We start from the raw sequence: 21,978 nt of genomic DNA on the forward strand, positions 1-21,978 counted from the left end.
CAGGGGATCAAATAATAATTTTCCCCACTACTGTATATATACTTATTTTGTGTATGCTCATCCAGTATAGTGCAGTCAAATATAACACCAGTGTAGGTTTGTGGCCAAAGTCGTTTGCTGAATCTCTGGTCAAGTTGGTTTTAGATAGAATTGAAATTAAAAGGTTGAAGTTTGTGTTTTTATTTTTTCTCAACTGTAACTAATATCCGCTGATATGGAATGCAAATTTCGGTAATTGTTCTGCAAGTTCATGTTGGAGTTCATTGGCTGATCTGCAGATGCTTAGAAGTATGTATTTTGCCAATGTTTTATGACACTTTTATTGATTTTTTAATTCCTAATTCTTTTTCCTTATTAGGTGTTGTCTTCAATGAAAGCCATTACAATGTGTTACTGAAAGTTTATCTTGAAAATGAGCACAAATTCTCACCTACTGAATTCCTTTCTCGCATGGAGGCCGCCCAGTTACATCCAGATCAGGTAAGTGGTGTGAAATGCGTCTACAAAATTGCTTAGGGTCTTTAAGTTTTACCAACCTGAAATAATATTGGGGCTTATGGAGACAATGAGTCAGATTCTTTATTTTCCCCATAGAATGAAAAATGACTGTACTGTTGCTGTACGCAGTTGCTCCATATTTGACAGACTTTAGGAGCTGTTCCAGACTGAAATAAAACATTAAAAAAACAGATGTAGACCATTTAAGGCCTCGTTAACACTTATGTGCAAAAAAAACTGATGGAAAAAACGAGTTTACATCAGTTTACATGAACGGTTTAGTGAGTTTCATACACGTTGCAGACTCCTGGAGAACATGGATGCATGGAGAACATTTTTTTTTTTTTTTTTTGTGCACCATGGTGTGAATGAGGCCTAAGAGCGAATCTTTTTTTGCTTTTATGACTGCCCCCCTTCCCTTCCCCCACCTCCAAAAAAAAAATGTCAACAGTGCCCCAGGAAGCAAAAGGGTGTGTGTGTGAGATTAGATAATAACCCCCATGTGTAGATCCACAGTGGTCAGCTGAGGGCACACAATTATGAAAAAAAAAAATAAAATAAAAAATTATATCTATACCAATGAAAAAGGAAAGAACTCGTTAGCCACACAAAATATCTGACCTTATTTGTTGATTTTATTTCTTTTACCAACAATTTTATTAAGAATGTTGAAAGAAACATACAAACCATGACAAATCGCATGATACAAAGCGACAACAAACAATTGAGGATAGGGAAACATCATACAACAAACACAGAAATACACATATAAGACCCACACTGGGGTCTAGATAACCCTGTGTAAGGCAGAGGACTGCAAGGCCCACAACCACATTCAGAAATATATAGGCTCCATGCAAGAAAGCGGCAAAAAAAAAAAACAGCCACGCCCTCATGAGGCAATATTGACCCCGAGAATCAAAGATTTGTTAGATGACAATAGCAAATGATAGACAATTGGTCTAATATAAACAAACCATATGAAAGAAGAGAAAAAAGAAAAAAGTCAAATAGATCCAGAAAGGGCCAAGGGATCAAAAAATCCCCCCAGACCCCCCCAATCTATAGAAAACCGAAAAACAAAAGGAAGAAAAAGAGCGGAGAGAAGAAAGACAGGCCAGCAAAGAAAAAGGGTTTGCCTGGGGTGGGAGAGCCGCGAGACACGATCCCCACATATGGGGAATGGAGAGGCAAAACCCAACACATCATAGATTAATACGTTTCGTGGTAAAACAAGAAACCGGATGTAATCCACCATGGTTGCCAAACGGAGAGAAGCTGATCATGTTTATCCTCCAACACCGCCATCAATTTTTCGTTGATAAAGAAACCTTGGATTCTGGACCTGACCTCCTCAATTTGTAGAGTAGGGGATTTCCAAGAACCGGCAATAGCCTGCTTAGTAGCCATAAAAAAAAAATTGACTCTGAGGTAGGCCACGAAGTGGCTTATAAAGTAAGGCCTCAATAGGATTTTTTTTAAGGTTAATGGACGTAACTGAATAAATAAGATTATAAACTCTAGTCCACAAGCGGCGGGCCACTGGACAGGTCCACCAAATGTGGAGCATCTTGCTCTCTAGAGAGCAGCCTCAAAAACACGGAGTCATAATCTGGTATAAATGTAGCTAATCGAGATGGGGTAAAATACCATCTCGAAATTACTTTATAGGAGTTATCCAATGCATATATGTTACGAGAGCATCAAGAAACCCCTTGCCACACAAAACCCAATCCTCAGCAGAAATTTCCATCTGAAGCTCCACATTCCATTGCGCAGAGTAAGCAGGTAGAGGTTCAGCCATATGATTCCAGATAGATAAATCAATTTGAGATAGAGCACCTTTAGTGGAAGCCCACGCCTTACAAAGCGATTCAAAACCAGAAAAGGTGCTGGGGGAATCCCATCTATGAATCAAAGGTACAACAAAATGACGTAATTGCAAATAACGAAATTACTCTCAAAGCTGCGCAAACGTACGCATACCTCGACCCGTGATTAACGAGTAAACCATCGTAAAACCAAGAGTAATCCACCAAGAAAAGGCCATCTTATCAGAGTCCCCTGTGGGAAAAAGCGGACAGTCGAATAATTGTAAAAGAGTTAAATGCGGGGAAAGTAAACCAGCCAAATACTTAAACGAGTCCCAAATTTTTAAAGAGTCAGGACAGGATACAACGGTTTAGGCCGCGAGGACATAGGAAGCCATGGCAAGGCTGAAGGCAGAAGGAGATGTGCGTCCAAAGTATCAATGCCCACAAGGTAAGTCCTTGAGAGAAAAAAGTTGAATAAGGGGATTAACTTGGGCTGCAATATAGTAATGGTGAACGTTTGGAAGACCACCCCGAATACGTGGGCAGTAAAGCAACTGTTTAGATAAACGAGGACGTCCCGAAGCCCATACAAACCGTAAAATTTGGCATTGTAAGATACGGAGTATATGGGGTGGAATCCTCACAGGGAGCACCCGAAAAGGATAAAGTAGCTTGGTAAGATAAGTCAATAAAAGTGCACAGGTGATCAAATACCACCAAAAGAAAGCTCTATTTGTGTGAAAAAAGGACATAAATTTCATTTATGTATCGTATTGTATGACCGCGCAATTGTCCGTTAAACTAGCGCAGCGCTGTATAGGCGTAATTTGCAGTATCGTATTGCGTAAATTGTAGACGCTATAACTTTCACACAAAGCAACAGTGGCTAAATGGTTAGCACTTCTGCCTGGCAGTACTAGGGTCGTTGGTTCGAATCCCAGCCACAGCACCACCTACCTGGAGTTTGCATGTTCTCCCTGTGCCTGTGTGGGTTTCCTCTGGGTACTCCAGTTTCCTCCCATACTCTAAAGACATGCTGGTAGGTTAACTGGATCCTGTCTAAATTGGCCCTAGTATGTGTATATATGAATGTAAGTTAGGGACCTTAGATTGTACGTCCCTTGAGGGTTAAGGACTGATGTACGTCCCTTGAGGGTTAAGGACTGATGTATGTCCCTTGAGGGTTAAGGACTGATGTACGTCCCTTGAGGGTTAAGGACTGATGTACGTCCCTTGAGGGTTAAGGACTGATGTACGTCCCTTGAGGGTTAAGGACTGATGTACGTCCCTTGAGGGTTAAGGACTGATGTACGTCCCTTGAGGGTTAAGGACTGATGTACGTCCCTTGAGGGTTAAGGACTGATGTACGTCCCTTGAGGGTTAGGGACTGATGTACGTCCCTTGAGGGTTAGGGACTGATGTACGTCCCTTGAGGGTTAGGGACTGATGTACGTCCCTTGAGGGTTAGGGACTGATGTACGTCCCTTGAGGGTTAGGGACTGATGTACGTCCCTTGAGGGTTAGGGACTGATGTACGTCCCTTGAGGGTTAGGGACTGATGTACGTCCCTTGAGGGTTAGGGACTGATGTGAATGTATAATATATATGTAAAGCGCTGCGTAAATTGATGGCACTATATAAGTACCTGAAATAAATAAAGCAATCAATATACACTTATTGGGATTTTTTTTTACCAAAAACATGTAGCAGAATACGTTTTGGCCTAAATTTATAACTAACTTTGAGTTTACTATATATTTTTTATAGCTGAAAGTAAAAAATATTGTTTTTCTTCAAAATTTTCAGACTTTTTTTTGTTTATAGCGTGAAAAATAAAAAGTGCACAGGTGATCAAATACCACCGAAAGAAAGCTCTATTTGTGTCAAAAAAGGACGTAAATTTCGTTTGGGTGCAGCATTGCATGACCGCGCAATTATCAGTTGAATTAGTGCAGCGCCGAGTAGCAAAAAGAGGCCTGGTCATTAAGGGGGGTAATTCCTCAGGAGTGCAAGTGGTTAAACAGCACCATAACCCTTTCAAGCTCACGTTCCAAAGTCTGCCAATGTTGGTCCCGTTCCTTACACTGCCTGGAAGCCAACTGTATGATATGGACCCTAATAACTGCATTATACGCTTCCCAAAGAGTAACAGATTTAAGAGACTGTTCCCAAGTTATTCTGAAAGTAATCCAAGGAATGGATCCGAACATCCAAAACTACAGGGAATCGTTAAGATACCAGGACGGAGCTCGTGGACATTGAGAGGGAACTGAACACTGCATGATAATGGGATCATGGTCAGACCAAGGAACCGTAGGAATCCTCATCGAGAGTAAATGTGGGAGAAAAGAAGGGGCCACAAAAACGTGATCAATACGAGAATGGCTAGAATGAGGGTTGGAGAGAAAGGTACAATCTCTAGAGGTGGGCTGTAATTCCTGCCAGGCATTGACCAGATTATGGGCATGGAGAATATGCCCAGACTCCACAGAGAGCGGAGAGGAGGCCGCTGAGCCCGCGGGAGATTTATCTAGTTTAGGATTAAGGACTAAATTAGTATTGCCTGACAGCATAAGATGTCCTTTCTGATGAGTCTGGAGAACCGACAAAATATGCGCAAAAAACGGGTTTGTCTCTGGTTAGGTGCACAAGTACGTACAGATTGTAACCTCCACATCCTGCAGAATCCCTACAACTATCAAGTAACGGCCCTGGAGGTCCGCAACTATTTTGTGCTCTTGAAAAGGCAAGGAATTGCGAATCGCCAAAAGAACCCCCCTCTTAACCGGGACCGAGGCGAAAAAAGACCTGGGCATAATGACCATCTAAAAACGCGGGGTATAAGAGGTCAAATGAGTCTCCTGCAGGCAAGCTATATCGAATTTGGAGGAACTAAGATACTTAAAAACTTTAGTCCGTTTCAAACCGAGTTCAAACCTTGAACATTAAGTGACAACCAAGTGAGTGCCATGACAAGAGACAAAAATCACTCTACTATGGGTGCGCCCCAAAAACGCATCCTCCCCCTCCCCCTAAGGCAAACAGAGAAAAGAGGGAAAAAAAGAAAGCTAGAAAAAGTTACCACCAAGACGGAGGGAACCAGAGAAGAAGAAAAAAACGGAAACACCCATAGAATGCCACAAAGAGCAAGAGCGATGCACAACGTGCACCCAATGGAACCCATGGGGCACAAAAAAACCATACCCCACATCAGGGAACAAAAGAGGGTGGCATGTAGCACCCCGGACACCCCCCCACATATATCAAACCCTCAAAGAAAGAGGAAGATAGCCACATACATGGAAACCAGGCAGATGAGGATGAAATGGACACAATAACAATGGCAACATCTTCTCAAGGGGAGACAAAGTTAACAGTGGGTCAGACAATATTGCCCAGTCACAAACGCATATGGCAAACAGTGTGCAGATGAATGGGCAAAACAATACCCAATATATTCGCAATGATCAGGAGGGGTCGCCTGCCCCCATGAGCTGGCTTCTCGTAACAACAGTCACAGAGAACCAACTATGTTTTTAGACTGAGACTGCGAGCCCTCTGTCCCATCCTGAGAAGGACACAGTCCAGAGGCCAAAAGTCAACCAACGCATACCCAATTGGGCTCAATGCGACCATATACTCGGAGGCCCCCCAAACAAACCAATATAACATCACCCGAACCAACCCAATTGAGGGCTTTGACTTGAGTAAGGAGAAAGAAGACGAAAAAAAAACCGCAGAAAAACAAACCTTGACAAACCACCACCCCCTCCCCCCCCCCCCCCCCACTCTCCCAGCATCTGCACAAAATCAAGGGGGAAGGACTACCCAGCTGCCAAATTTCCAAAAAGAGGCCACTGGGATAACAAAAAGAGAAACAAACCAACAACAAAAGGACATTCAGGTCAGCCTAACCAGTTGGAAGTTCTGAGAATGAAGCCGGGCCATGGCTTGGGATCTACTGTCAGCTTCTCGATTGGAAGACTTTCTTGGTCTGTGAAGTAATCGAGGTAGATGTGCTGATGAATTCATTGAAGAAGTCTGTAAAGTAAAGGTGGGATCTAGGAGATTAAGTTCCGACAGACAGTGTTTAAGATCAGGTGGATTAAAGGCATCATATTGAGACCCCTTATACATAAAGAACAGTCTGAAGGGGAACCCCCAGCGACAACAAATATGATTGTCCTGAAGAATTTGGAGGTATGGCTTCATAGATCTCCTCTTCAAGATAGTAGTTTGGGAGAAGTCAGAGTAAATCTTATAGGGGCGACTCTGAAACAAAAGGGCCTTCATTTCTCTAGCCATTGGCATCACCTGTTCCTTTGTTTTATAATAGTGAAATTTCAAGATGATGTCCCAAGGTGGGCCTTCAGGTGGTCTGTGGCCTAAGGCCCTATGTATCCTATCTATCTCCAAACGATCCACCGGAACATCAGGGATCAGTTCTTGCAATAAGGATAACACTGAGCCATGTAGATCTGTAATAGTCTCAGCAGGCCCCTGATACGAATATTACTGCGACAAGCTCTATTCTCCGCCTCTTCCAGTTGGTTCTTAAGAGAATGTAATTCTGCTTGTAGATATTCTATACCATCCTCATGGCCATCCAGAACTTTAGTAACATCATCCGTTCTGTGTTCTAGAAGAGCAGCCCTCTCACCCACATTTCTAAGTTCTTTGAGTAAATCTGCTGATTATTTGCGAGAGATCTCGCCAAGGTCCTCCCGAACAATCCCTCGAATCTTACCCAACCGAACTGAATCTTGATTTGTGTGGGATGGCTGCAAAGCAGAGGGGAATTGTGAAGAGCTGTCAACTGAATCCTCCGAGTCTCCTAATGACTGCCTCGTGGGCTCATCTGCCGGGGGGGGGGGGGGGGGCGGCGACGCCATCGTGGAGGGGAGCCGGCGCTGCGGCTTAGGATCAGCCTGTTGCTTGGACCGGACTTGATCTGGAGGAGCCATGGCCACCGTTCACTCCCCCACATAGTCCGATACTTGTGGAGACTCGATGGACTCCTAACCGGACCGGGCTGCTCCGCACATGCGACCCCTTATTTTATTTCTTTTTTGCCAATACTGAAAATCCATATCTTTTTCTGCAAATATGTAATAATGTACATCATCAAAGGTATTTCAATAATGTAATTTCTTTTCAGAATACATATCAAGGACTGATTGCAGCTTACTGCTCTACAGGAGATATTCAAGGAGCAAGGTGGGTTTTAGGACATTGTAGTAGTATTATTATTATTATTACATCGAGTGTATATAGCGCCAAAGGGTTTGCTCAGCGCTGTACAATAGAGGGGGGGACAATACATGGCACAGTACAACAATAACAACCAACGTACGAGGGGTAAGAGGGCCCTACTCTTTCGAGCTTACAATCTAGGAGGGAGGGGGTAGTGGTACAGTAGGAAGTGGCTGAGGGGAATGAAGTGGTGGGAGGAATGAGGGAGAATGGCCATTAGGTGAGGGTGGGATAGGCTTCCCTGAAGAGATGGGTTTTGACGGAGCGCCTGAATGTGAGGAGGGAAGGCGACAGTCTGATGGATTGGGGCAGTAAGTTCCAGAGGATGGGCACAAAAGCATTGTTGGTAAAAATTTCAGGTTTACAGGACTTTATCTTATCGGGATGTCATGCTTTGGACTAGTTATGGTAGTTATGAAAGGATAGTATGTACATATTGTACAGGTAGTGTCCAGCTTTATTTTTCTTTGAGAAGTAAGGCCTCGTTCACACGGCATATTTAAAGTAAAACTATAGGCAAAACTTTTTTTTTTCTTCATTTTGGATAGAGTATGGAATGGTTATACCAGTCAGATTTTTTATTTTTTTTTGCCGTCTGCGTCCCATTGTGACACTTACCTTTCACTTCCTGTCCCATAGTCAAAACGGAAGTGAGAGGAAAACCCTGCAGATGAAAGGAATTTCCTGGGAACTACCAGGTCACCAGAACCATTATCCCCATTGGAAGATTTTGTCTAATATTACTTTTCTGGGGTCAACCCAAAATGCGTGTTGTCCCCAGATGCGGGATTTTCTTTTTTACTTTTACTTTTGATGATGGTAAACTGGACAAATAGAGAGAGTGAATCTCCCTAACGGGGGCACAGATGGCAATGAAAACTAACAGGTGTTCTAACCCCTCTACACTCTAGTTTTATCCTAAGTGTACACCTGTGCGTGGGCTGTATTTGTCTGCAGGGGATGCACAGGTGTTCATGCATTTGTGTAAGGCAATCCCATTCATGTCAATTGGAACACAGCAGCTGCCACTATTCCCAGTTTGACATTTGTGTGGGTGTGTGGTCCCGAATGCAGCCAATGTGAGTTTGGGAATATGTACCCACATCTACAGGGATGTCAGATTGGGAGCAGCAACTGTGTTCATGCAGGCACCCAATTGACATGAATGGGACTGCCTGCACTTGCATGCATGGAACACCTGTGCATCCCACATGGGCAAACATGGCCCTCGCACGGTTGTACGCTTAAATGTGAACATGGCCTAAGTATCAAAGTTTAACATTTTTTAGATGCTGCCTGTCTTTGGTATAAGCCCTAAAACATTTTTTTTTCTTTGGATAGTGTTATAAAATGACTTTTCTGCCATTTGAATGTATTAAATGGTAACATTAGTCCACTGACAAACTTGTTGGCTTATCTGCTTTGCGGAGTTCTGCATGTCTAGATGTTCTCAAGGTGACAGAATGCCTTTAGAGATTGTTCGTCTGTATGTTTTGTCTTTCTTTTGCAGTAAAAATGTTAATTGATAATGTCTGTCTTGGTTTAAAGCAAAATTCTGAGTTTCATGAAGAGCATCAATCTCGCAATCACAGAAGACGTTTTCAGTTCTCTGATCACAGGACATGCAAGATCTGGGTAAGGTCTACAGTCTTTACACCTTTACAAATTCTATATTAAAGGAAATGTGTGCTGAAAGATATATGTAGGCTTCCATTGGCCTTTATGTCTTTCTAAAAGTGCTTAAAGCTGAACTCTATTCTGCTTATGTTTTGCGCCTCTGTGTATCTTCTTTCCTTCATCATCATCATCACGTTAATGACACATTTAAATAAAACCGTTCTGTTTTCATTACACACTTTATTTTAGACCCATTGATGTTATAACTGAGTCTCTCTGTTTTGAAGGTTGGTGGGAGAGGCCAGCAGGGTACTGTACATAGCTTCCTGAAATCAGCACAGCCCTCAGTTTCAGGACTCTCCCTAAGAGCATTCAGCCCTCACGCAAGCAGTGGGCTATTTTTCGTGAGGGGTTAAGCAACCTTGAAAATGCCTTGATGGGTGAATGAAAGTTTGAAGAAGTGGGTATTCCTTGGTAGACAACATTAGCCTATAGACCGCCCTAGGTACTGCCCACATGTGAGGCTGTGCTTCCATGCGTGAAAGGACTAAAATTCAATCCATTGAAGTGGTGTGCCAGAGACAGTAAGGCTGGGATCAGATTAGAGAAATTCCCTGTGCAACTCTGGCCACTTAAAATTACTCCGATCCATCCTGGAAGCCCTGCAGAAAGGAGAGGGAAGAAGAGCGGGGATTTAAAATCCCTAGACTGCTACACCAGCTGCATGGGCACTAACATCTCATTACCCATGGTGGCAAGTAAAGCAGGGACCAGGGAGGATGGGGAGAGTGTATAGGGTGTTCACTCTATCGTAAGGGTGAACTAACCTTTTTAGTTGTGGTCCATCTCTCCCACCTTCCACTCTGGACCCTTAGATCAGTGGTCTGCAGGCTATAGCCTGTTGGACACATCTGGCTGCTAGAAGGCTTGATCTGACCCCTAGCTAGGCTAGAGCCATTTTCATGTCCTCTATGTGCATGGATGGAGGATTCAGGTCAGGTGAGGCTGCCTATTGTCTCCCCACTCTCCCTGGTCCTTGCTGCTTGCTATGATTGTGGCTGCCCCAGCAGCTAATCATGTGCTCACCCCAGCATTCACAGGAGGATGGTCATTACTGTATCCAGACCTGCTCCACCTTCTGGCTTCTGCTCTGCTGCTACAACCTGTAAGCCATAAAGTAGTTCTTAAGTCCAAAGGATTTTTACATTAATGCATTCTTTGCATTGAGGTAATAAAATCTTTCAGTAGCAGCTCCGTGCCTTAAACACTTACCTGAGTCCATTCTTGATGCAGCGCTGTGCCCATCTGCTGCAGCTCTTCTCTTCCTGTATTCACTGGAGGCTCTGAGCCAGTTCTTGATGCAGCGCTGTGCCCATCTACTGCAGCTCTTCTCTTCCTGTATTCACTGGAGGCTCTGAGCCAATTCTTGATGCAGCGCTGTGCCCATCTACTGCAGCTCTTCTCTTCCTGTATTCACTGGAGGCTCTGAGCCAATTCTTGATGCAGCGCTGTGCCCATCTACTGCAGCTCTTCTCTTCCTGTATTCACTGGAGGCTCTGAGCCAATTCTTGATGCAGCGCTTCTCTTCATGTATTCACTGGATGCTCTGAACCAATTCGTGATGCAGTGCTGTGCCCATCTACTGCAGCTCTTTTCTTCATGCATTCACTGGAGGTTCTGAGCCAATTCTTGATGCAGCGCTGTGCCCATCTACTGCAGCTCTTCTCTTCCTGTATTCACTGGAGGCTCTGAGCCAATTCTTGATGCAGTGCTGTGCCCATCTACTGCAGCTCTTCTCTTCCTGTATTCACTGGAGGCTCTGAGCCAATTCTTGATACAGCGCTGTGCCCATCTACTGCAGCTCTTCTCTTCCTGTATTCACTGGAGGCTCTGAGCCAGTTCTTGATGCAGCGCTGTGCCCATCTACTGCAGCTCTTCTCTTCCTGTATTCACTGGAGGCTCTGAGCCAATTCTTGATACAGCGCTGTGCCCATCTTCTGCAGCTCTTCTCTTCCTGTATTCACTGGAGGCTCTGAGCCAGTTCTTGATGCAGCGCTGTGCCCATCTACTGCAGCTCTTCTCTTCCTGTATTCACTGGAGGCTCTGAGCCAATTCTTGATGCAGCGCTTCTCTTCATGTATTCACTGGATGCTCTGAGCCAATTCGTGATGCAGTGCTGTGCCCATCTACTGCAGCTCTTCTCTTCATGCATTCACTGGAGGCTCTGAGCCAGTTCTTGATGCAGTGCTGTGCCCATCTACTGCAGCTCTTCTCTTCCTGTATTCACTGGAGGCTCTGAGCCAGTTCTTGATGCAGTGCTGTGCTCATCTACTGCAGCTCTTCTCTTCCTGTATTCACTGGAGGTTCTGAGCCAATTCTTGATGCAGCGCTGTGCCCATCTACTGCAACTTTTCTCTTTATGTATTCACTGGAGGCTCTGAGCCAATTCTTGATGCAGTGCTGTGCCCATCTACTGCAGCTCTTCTCTTCCTGTATTCACTGGAGGCTCCTGCTGCTTTCAGTCAAATCCTGTGAGGAGAAAGCAGTGGGCGGAGCCAACCTGCGCTTTTTGTGTCTGTAGACGAACACAGACTGGCTTGGGAGTGAGCCCACATGTGTGCCTGCATGAGGAGCAGAGAGCACCGGCAAGGGACTCCAGAGATAAGGGACTGCACAGAGCAGGTAAGCATAACATCTTTTTTTCTTTTATGAAAGAAAGCCCCAACCTTTAGTATCACTATAAGCTGGCTATGTGTTTGTAGAGTTTCGAATGAACATTTGTATGAAAATATTCAGTACATTTGGTGGCTTGACAAATGTTGGTCGAAAGCACTACAGACTTTTGTTTGCTTTTAAAGCGGTATTAAACCCAAAACCAAACATTATATTGCAGCTTACCAATTCTTATCTGTGGTGGCTGCATTACTTTCCCTTTTTAGGCTTGCTTTCTTCTCTTTTCATCTGGTGATCCAGCCAGTAAGTTTTTCAGCAGAAAAGCACTCTTGCAGTTACAGGGATGAGACAGACCATTTACTACTGACAGAGGTGCTTAAAATGATCAGTTTTGAGTTTTTTTTTTTTTTTGTAAAACCTTTATCCCAAAGGGAAAAAAAACTGCTGCAACTGAATAGAAAGTGTAAGCTGGAGTTCAGCTTCAATTTGTTAGTGTATTTATAAATCAGCCAGTACATCTAACATTCCCTCCCCCCAGGATGACAATGCTGCTGTCCAAAGGTACCCCCCTGTGCGCCTTCATCCAAAGTCGAGACACTCTATTATAGGAGGTGTATTACTGGCCAGGTGAAAGAGGGAAAAAGCTTAAACATAAAACTAATGAAAATGGAAATTGTTGCATTTAATCTTGCTTTACTGTTTGACTTTAGAATGAATGAATTCACTACCACATTTATCAGGGATGCACCAAAATTTCGGTGGCCGAAACGTTTCAGCCGAAAACACCCCTTTCAGCCATTGGCTGAAATGAAAAAATGCACCGATAGAGGTGCCGAAAAGTTCCTGCCCTTCGCCACCGGCCGCCGCTCGGTAGTTTTCAGCCGTACCTGAAAACCATTGAGCGTTCCTGGCGCTGGGCATAGAGATGAGTGAAGGAAATATGGCCTCCACTCATCTTTGCCCTTGGAGGACTGGAGCGATATCACTTCCGGTTTCGGGCATTTTTTTTTATATAATTGTAAAGCACTAGATCAATGCCTTTTTTTTTTTTTTTTATCCAATGCTTTACATTGCAGAGGAGAGATGTGGATTCTTATTGACCCCATATCTCTCCATAAAGAGAACCTGTTATTTCTTTCACAAGGGATGCATGCATTTCTTGTGATAAGAATAAAAGTGATTAAAACATTTTTTAAAGGGACAGTGCAAAAAAAGACAAACAAAAAAAAATTAAATAAAAAAAAAATAAATTTAATGTGCCCGTCCCCCCGTGCTCGCACGTAGTGGTGAACGCATACGTAGGCCATGCCCACATATGTAAATTGTGGTCAAACCACACATGAGCTATCACCACGAACAGAGCAAGAGCAATAATTATTGCACTAGATCTCCTCTGTAACTTTACACTGCTAACCTGTAGACATTTTTAAAGCATCACCCATGGAGATTTTTAAGTACCGCAGTTTCACTCCATTCCACGAGCGTGCACAATTTTAAAGCGTGACATGTTTGGTATCTATTTACTCGTCATAACATTCTCTTTCATATTTTACAAAAAAAAAAAAAATATATATATATATATATATATATATATATATATATATATATATATATAATTTTTTTTTTTTTTTATAAAAGTATTTTTTTTTTTTTAAATATATACATTTTTAAAAACTGGCCATTTCCATATTTGGCAAAGTGCTTTTCGAATTTTTTGGTTTTGGCACCAGATTTTTCATTTCGGTGCACCACTAACATTTTATTGTTATAAAATCATTCTTTTGAAAAGGAAAAAAAAATTCCATCCTGCTCCTTTTCATTGTCTCATCACTGCAGTGGAAAAAGAATGTCTATTTGACCCCACTAATGATTAGAAAAATGTCAAAGTTCTTCTAGTGTATAGACAACATTACAAAGGTAATGTGGACTCTATTGGAACCTTGATGTAAGGGGGGGACTCTGATGTAGGGAGGAAGCCGCGTATTTATAGAACTGATTTTTTTCTTTTTTTTTCTTTTCAACTCTAAAATATCTGTAAAATATATAATGCATCCACTTTATTCTGAAACATTTGCAGGAATGCGGCCTTAGATTGATGGGCATCCTCACTCACCTGTGTGTTAGGGAGCTTAAGCAGCTGGCTGCCAATTTGTACCATGGTAATTTGATAAGCTGAAACCAAAGCTATACTTTGATCATCTCCAGTCTGGGCCAGTTCTGACATTTCTCTCAAAAATGTAAACAAAACAGTTTTTTTTTTTTGCTAGAAAATTTATTGGAACACCCAAAACAATATATGTATTTTTTTTTTTTTTTTTAAGCAGAAACCCTGAAGAATAAAATTATTGTTGTTGCAATTTTGTATGTCGCACGATATTTGCTTAGTGGTTTATCAAATGCAAATTTTCAGGAAAAAATACACTTTTGTGAATTTTCCTGCACTCACACAATAGAATACCCAAATTTCTGGCATAATATAAAAGATGTTACATTGAGTAAATAGAAACCTAACCTGTCATGCTTTAAACTTGTGTATGCCCGTGGAATAACGACAAGCTACAGTACCTTAAAATCTCCATCAGTGACGCTTTAAAAGCCTTTACAGGTTACCAGTTTAGAGTTACAAAGGTCTGGCGCTGTTAGACCTCAGATCTTCCCTCTGCACTCTCGAGATCAGTTTGATCAGATCTCGGTCAGAAGCCGGTCACGGCCTGTAAACTAACAACCTGAAACGGGAAGTGATGAAATCCTCGTCACTTCAGATTTCTGACATCACAAAGGGGGAAGAACAAGGGAAGTTCCTCTCACTCTGTCTAGGGCATCTGATGCATCAGGTCGCATTGGCACTGGGCTACCCGGTGGTACGGGAGATCCTGGTAAAGGCTGCGGGCGATGGGGAACCTCTTCTGCCACATTGAAAAGTGACCGAACAGCTGTATGGCTGCTTGGATCACTTTTACCTTGTAAAAGAAAAGATACCTTGATCATTGCTGCAGCACAGTACAATGTTTGTTATGGTAAACCTTACCTCCCCAGCCCCCTCTTAAACATAGCATAGAAGGGGAAACTTCAGATTTCAGAGAAGAGCACGTGAAATGTAAGCAGCAATTTCTAACGTTTTCTTTTTTACGTTATGCTATGTGCATGAGAATATGTTACAGATATAAAGTACGTGTTGTCCCACTTTAGCTGCAGAAGTGAAAATAAATTTTAAAGTGGAATGAATGGCTATGCACAGATTCCCATAGGTAATGTGCATTGTGGTACTCTGCTGGTACCGTATTAAACTGAGCCCTAGGGGTGCAAATAGCTCCCCCCCCTTTCCCCAGATGTGGCTGCACTCTCACATACTGCTCACCCATGTGACCTCTGTCATTGCACTTGTTGAACTGTTTGGACAGGTATGTCTGTACTTGGAATGCACAATACCTTTCTCATTGGTTGCAGTCTTCAAGGAACCCCTAGTAGTAAAGTGGTTATAAACCTTTCTGTATGAAGGTGACTGGCCTCAGGTGATACAAAGAGATGAAACAAATTCTCCTTCATAAGTTGTACCAGATTATCAGCAGCTCTCTATTCTCTACAGTCCTTCAAAGTACACAGATCTAGAAGTACACAGGCTAGTTCTCAGCTCCAGAAGGCATCCCACACTGCACAGCATAGAGTGTAGCTGAGTGTAATCTAACACCTGAGTGGAGTGAAAGAAATCACAATGCTTTGGATTGAGGCAAATACACACTATAGAAGGATATACATTTTTTATTTCAAAGGTTTACAACACTTTAAGGATTGTAATTATTTAATAGAATTAGTTCTTTTGGTTCAGTCCTGTTTTATTCTGCCTGTGCTTGTTGTCTTACAGAGATATGGAAAGTGCCAAGGACATCCTGACTGTCATGGAAGGTGCAGGGTTAACTCCTGGAAGAACAGCACATCTTGCATTGCTTTGTGCATACGCTGAAAAAGGAGATATTGAAAACATCAAACAGGTGGGTTGCTTTTTCGGACATTTTAGAAAATGTGGTTATGTAATGTCAAGCATTTTGTGTTGAAATGCTTTATTCAGTAAAGTAGGCCTGTACTAATATTTTAACAGAAGCAATAATTTAGGACCTTTTTGGATGTATAGAGTAATAGGATTGCAACCCCCGCTGAAGGGAAAGATCAGTCAGTACAAACTCTGATCCTTCAGTATAGATGATAAGATCAAGCAATCCTTCACACAAGTGGCTAACGCCTAATTCTGACACTGTTCTTGTGCCCATTAAGAGCAAAGTGACTGTTCCCCCCCCCCCCCCCCCCCCCGCTAACACTTACTCTTTCTCCACTTGCCTGCTTCATCGAAGCCTTTTACTCTATTGCTTTAAGGCAGGGGTCTCTCACTGAGGGGAAGCAAGTGTCCTCCCCTCTGTGTCACATGGACAAACAGGTCATACATTGGGTCAGCTGAGTGTGAAGGTTACCCGGGGCAGACTCCTGCAGCTGGGATTAGTGGTGCACCAAAATGAAAATTGAGACACTTGGCCGAAAACCAAAATATCTGTTTATGTGGGGAGGCTCGATTTTTTTTTTTTTTTTTTTTTTTTTTTTTTTTTTAACCTCCTTAATGTGTGTGTTTTTTTTTTTTTTTTTCCACTTTTTTTAAACTGCTATTGCTATCACATAGGGGATCAATGGTGAGGGAGCAGTGTATACGACAAGCTCCCTCACTTGGCGCCACTAAATGTCATTGCCGGTTTTTAAATGCAATTGCCAGCTTTTTTTTCTTCGCTTTTATAGCTTCAAGAATGAGCTGTCATTTGCCCTGGCCCTAAAGTAAACAAAGGGACTGTGTCCACTGGTAATGTCACTGGATGACACCCCGCCTTTTTGTTTAATTTAGCGGCGGGAGGAATGACTGCTCCTTTGCAGAGCTATAAAGTGAAGGAAAGGAAAAAGCCAAGCCGGCAATTGCATTAAAAAAAGGCAATGACATTTAGCGGTGGCAAGTGAGGTAGCCTGTCTGTATACACTGCTTGTCTCCTCTTCTGCATTTGTCCTCCACCCCACCCCCCCATCTGAAGTACACATAGCCCCCCCAAACCCCCCTGGCCAAATAGTCCGCTCCTCATTGGGGCAAGGTCTCTCATTATTGGCATCTGTATTGGCTCACTTTTTTTCGTCCAATATGTTTCGGCCGCCACAATTTTGGTGCATCTCTAGCTGGGAGGATTGATACCTTGACGGAGACGTGGGCCAGTGACTATCAGGAGACACCATCTCTGTTCCAACATGAGAACTTTCATTGCCTTTTCACTGAGTAGCACCATTTCTCCCAATAATTTCAAGGATAGGCTGAACAAATGGCAGTTAACCATAATCCCAGTTTTATTAAAATTCTCTGATTGCTGGATCCTCTAACCCTCTTATAAGATGAAGAAATCTTCATAAGCAACCGCATTTCTAACTGTGTTGTATGTGTCTGATGGTGTAACTGCTTGTTTTCTCTTATTAGGTTCTGCGTGAGCGGGAAGTTACCATGACAGACGCCCAGTTCCTCAAAGTGTTATATTGTCTGATAAAGGCTGGTCATTCTCAGTTTTTGCCAGATATCTTTGAACATATGCAGACGTGCGCAGGATATACACATGGTAATAAGGACTGATGAAATGTGTGATTCATGGGTTTATATCTATATATCAACTAGATTTGGTTTGAATATGGTTTGTGTATGGGTTGGACTTCACTGTACTATAGTGGTGGTCATGCTTCCTCTTGTTCATTGATTGTGGTTACTCTCCCTTGATCCAGGGGGTCATTTCTTTGCTTCTGCTGTACCTTCAGCTCTGTACCACTGGCTCTCCTCCTCTTCTCCAGTTGCTCTCTAGTTGAAATTGTCACACTTTCTGCTGGCTCAGTGTATTAAGTTGGCACAGGAGGAGAGGGGAGATCAACCTGATAACCACTAAATGTTTCTGTACAAAGGCAGTCAGGCTAGGTTCCATATACAGTGAGTGTGTATATGTGGTTTAATGCCTGGAAAGCTTCGGCATAGAAAGATTTGTCAGTACGTCTGAATCATCCTAGGACAGCCTGCTTCACTTCGTCATCAATGTGTTCACTCCCACAGAAAGATTTGTCTCTTGTGCAATTTCACGACAGTTTGTGTCGATTATCCAGGATCAGGCGTTCTACACGGACGGACGTTTGCTATCTTTGAAACGTTTACACCATTCGGATGTCTTACTGCATCTGAGCATCTCATCACCATACTGTGCTTGAAGTTTTCTGAAGATAGCCACTGTTTTTTTTTTACGCCTTTGTGCACAAGAAACTTCACCACACGCTGTTCCATAAACGCACGAACACTGTTGTCTGCCATCTTGAATAGGGGTCTCTGGACTGGCCTGCCACAAGTGTGCCGCCTATCAGTAATAGGACATACTTGCCACTTACTACTGCATGTAATACCACCACGCTAACATCCATTTATATACCTGTAAAATTACAAGTCCTGGCTTGACCGCCCTGTGTGTAATATATATATATATATACACACACTCTCGCTCTCGCTCTCCCCCCCCCCCCCCCCACCATTTTATTAGATACACCTTCTAGTGCCAAGAAAATATCCCCCACACCGTTACACCACCACCAGCCTGAACCATACAAGGCAGGATGGATCCATGCTTTCATGTTGTTTACGCCAAATTCTGACCCTACCATCTGCATGTCGCAGCAACCAGCCTGCCCATTCTCCTCTGACATCAACAAGGAATTTTCGTCCACACAACTGAAATCAATTGAAAAAATTGATTTATTTTTTGTTACATTTTTATCTTTTTTTAAGATTTTTTTTTTTCATACTTCACTATGACCAAAGTAGTATGATGTTACCATAGTAACACTGTACTACTTTGGGGAAGTGATCACTATTTTTTTTTTTTTTTACACAATTTAGAATTACTTTGCTATAAGCAAGCATTTACCTTGAATGAAGTCGATTCATTCAGGTTTCTTTTTTGTGATTAGCTGTGATTTGGCCGTGACTAATCACATGACACAGCTGGGCTGTGATTGGCCCAGCTTGTGCATGTGATCGCTGTGACCAATCACAGCTAGACACACTTGTATACAATGGATGGCATGAAAGGAAGCCATCCATTGTATACAACTGTCATGTGACCTGCTGTGATTGGTCACAGCAGGTCACATGGTACTGGCAATGGGGCCGGTACACAGATCTGTTATCGGCCGTGTCCGCGGTACACGGCCAGTGACAGATCGTGCGGGCATGTGCGCTGCGCGTTCCAGAAAGGATACCATATGGTGTCCACCCGGAGGGACGAGCTGTTCGCCTGGCCGCCATCTGTCTATAGGCCAGGCGGCAACTGGATAAGCACCACCTCTTTGGCATCAACCCCCTGATTTAAATGAAAACAGGGACATTGACACATATTGTAAGCTTGCAGTGTGTATTCAGCTGGAAGAGAAGGGTTAAAAGCCCTGCCAGATCATTATTTTGGTGTCTGTGCACTGTTGAGATACATGATTTTTTTTTTTTAGTGCAACATCTTCCATTATGAAAGTTGAGTGACATTGCTATTTTTTTCTTTATAGTGTTTTGTTTTCGGTTACACTTTAAAACATTATACTTTAATCTTGAAGCTGAAAAAAAAATCCTTACAGCTGTAGTCACATCACTTGGAATGAATGATGTCCCACAGGCAGCTGGATCCTGGATCAATCTTCATTGCAGAGATGCCTATCCTCTTCCTTTCTCTGAAATGTTGGCAGTGCATTGGTTAAGTTTTAGGTCTTTAGGCACAACAGCAGTACAGATGGTCCAAGGAGGGCAAGTCCTCTCATTCCTCTATTGAGAAAAGCTCTTTCACTAATTGCATTGCTTGTAACATGACCTTTGAATGTGGGAAGAGATTTCTGTGACTGGTCAGACTCTCTCCCATTCATAGATCATGTTAGAGGCAGTGTAGTCAGTGAAGAAACGTTTTATTCTCAGTGGAGGATGAGAAAGCATTATCCAGCTGCCCACAGAATGTGTGCCATGCTTTATTACAGGTAATGTGACTAAAGCTGTAAGGATTTCTTTTTTTGATGAACTGCAGCTTTAAGGCAAGATAATAAAAATAATAAACCTTTAAAAAGGAGCTTTAGTGTCCTGTGTGGGGGGGAAAAAACAAAAAACTATAGCTGTTGATTTTTAATAAACAGCCACTCACCTGTCCCATGATCCAGCGCTCTGCTCACCCCAGCTGTTTTCGCTTCCCTTCTTCGGTTCCCGGTGTCGGCATCTTAACTGTGGGCACCTATCTGTGACAAGCTTGCGGCTTCACAGCCGGGTGCCCAGTGCACATGCAGTGGAGGCATTAAAGTGGAACTTCCCCCTTCTGAGTGAAGCTCCATTTTATTTGCCTATGTTGCGGGGGCTTTGCCTTTTATGTATTGTTTTATTTTGTGTAGTAATCTTGTTTTTTCTTGTTCTACAGACATGCTGAAACTTTGCATAAAGTTACTGACACAAGGCTTTGGAGATGAAGCGCTAGAAATAGCAAAGAGGTTTTACTCCACCCCAACGGCAATAATAGATTTCAAATTGCAGCCGGGTAACTTCTTTATACAACATTGCGTCAATTCAAACATGGTATGATCCCTTCCATTTTACATATTCTATGTTGGGAACTGGCAAAAAATATGTAAGAAAATTTTGCAGCTCAACATTAAAGAGGCAGTCCAGGCTATTCCTAATTATGCTTAACCTCCCCCCCCCCCCCCACCTTTTCTAAATCCATATTCTAACTACCCTGTAAAATGAAGACGCTTATACGAGGTGTGACAATTCAATTCCAGGATTGGATTGTAAAAAAAAAAAAGTTTTGCTTACCTATACACTAGCAACTGCTGTCACCTTCAAAGTAGTCCCCTTGTGAAATGCCACACTTTTTCTACACAACTGTGCCACTGCTGGAAACTTCCTGGAATTTGTTTTTCAGAACGATGTGCAGTATCTTATGTCGCTGCACGCTGGATGTCCAGAATGTCATCAAAGGCATTTTTTAATTTTGGAAACAGACAAAAATTGCAGGATGCCAAGTCGGGTGAATAAGGTGGTTGGTCAAGTTTAGGAATGGATTTCTAGGCCAGGAACTCGCAAATACTTAACGTATCGTGTACAGGAGCATTGTCGTGGTAGAGAATCCACTTATTAAGCCAGAGTCCTGGTCTTTTCCTCCGAATAGATGCTCAGTCCACATAGTGCATCCGTTCTTTGCGTTTTTGGCTGCCCACTTCTTGCATCATTGTGGACATCTTCCTGCCCCTCCCTAAACTGCCGGAGTGTTTAACATAAGATGGAGAAACCGAAAAAGGGCGCACCGACCTAGGGCATTATCGTTTAAAATAATTTATTAAAGAAACAAAAATAGGTATCATACTCACAATGGACATAATAACACAGGCATGTCAAACTGAACAAGACGTATGATCCAAACAACATCTGAGTCCATACGATGGAACCCTGGATGACCAACTGGCTAACGCTTTTCGAGGACACAACCTCAGGGCTCTGAGGAAGAGTTTGTGTCCTCGAAACGCGTTAGCCAGTTGGTCATCCAGGGTTCCATCGTATGGACTCAGATATTGTTTGGATCATACACCTTGTTCAGTTTGACATGCCTGTGTTATTATGTCCATTGTGAGTATGATACCTATTTTTGTTTCTTTAATAAATTATTTTAAACGATAATGCACTAGGTCGGTGCGCCCTTTTTTCTGTTTCTCCATTTGTATCCAGTGTATTTGGACCACCCCGGTCTGTTGAGGGCAGCAAGCAGTGCATATTACAGAACATTCCTATTGGATCTACTGAGTCCTTTCCTAGCGCAGGAGTAAAGTGTTTGTTGTGTTAGTGTTTAACATAAGCCTGTTTTAACAGAGCTATAGTTTCACTGGCACTTTTGCCAATTTTCATGCAAGATTTGATGTTAATCCACCACTTCAGATTCCTGCCACTCATTTTCCACCAACAGCGCAACACACGTTATTTCTTTTACTATTCTGTAAAGACTGAGTCAACTGGTCTGAGACCCATACGAGTACAAGCTAGAACATGTCAGAACACGGTCGA

At 42.8% G+C, this 21,978-nt stretch overlaps 1 protein-coding gene across 1 annotated transcript in view; it reads left to right on the forward strand.

Annotated features, from left to right (window-relative positions):
• LOC149445344 (leucine-rich PPR motif-containing protein, mitochondrial-like) overlaps positions 1-21,978 on the forward strand; it is a 164,207-nt gene that overhangs the window by 17,934 nt on the left and 124,295 nt on the right. The window contains exons 4-9 of the mRNA XM_089653936.1: positions 359-480; positions 7,471-7,529; positions 9,114-9,200; positions 15,718-15,844; positions 17,350-17,485; positions 20,342-20,496. Of these exons, the coding sequence (XP_089510062.1) occupies positions 359-480; positions 7,471-7,529; positions 9,114-9,200; positions 15,718-15,844; positions 17,350-17,485; positions 20,342-20,496 (686 nt within the window). The remainder of the gene's footprint in view (positions 1-358; positions 481-7,470; positions 7,530-9,113; positions 9,201-15,717; positions 15,845-17,349; positions 17,486-20,341; positions 20,497-21,978) is intronic.

This window comes from Staurois parvus, unplaced genomic scaffold (genome assembly GCF_062004578.1).
Source record: "Staurois parvus isolate SC_StPar_1 unplaced genomic scaffold, SC_StPar_1.0 ptg000727l, whole genome shotgun sequence".
NCBI classification, from domain to species: Eukaryota; Metazoa; Chordata; class Amphibia; order Anura; family Ranidae; genus Staurois; species Staurois parvus.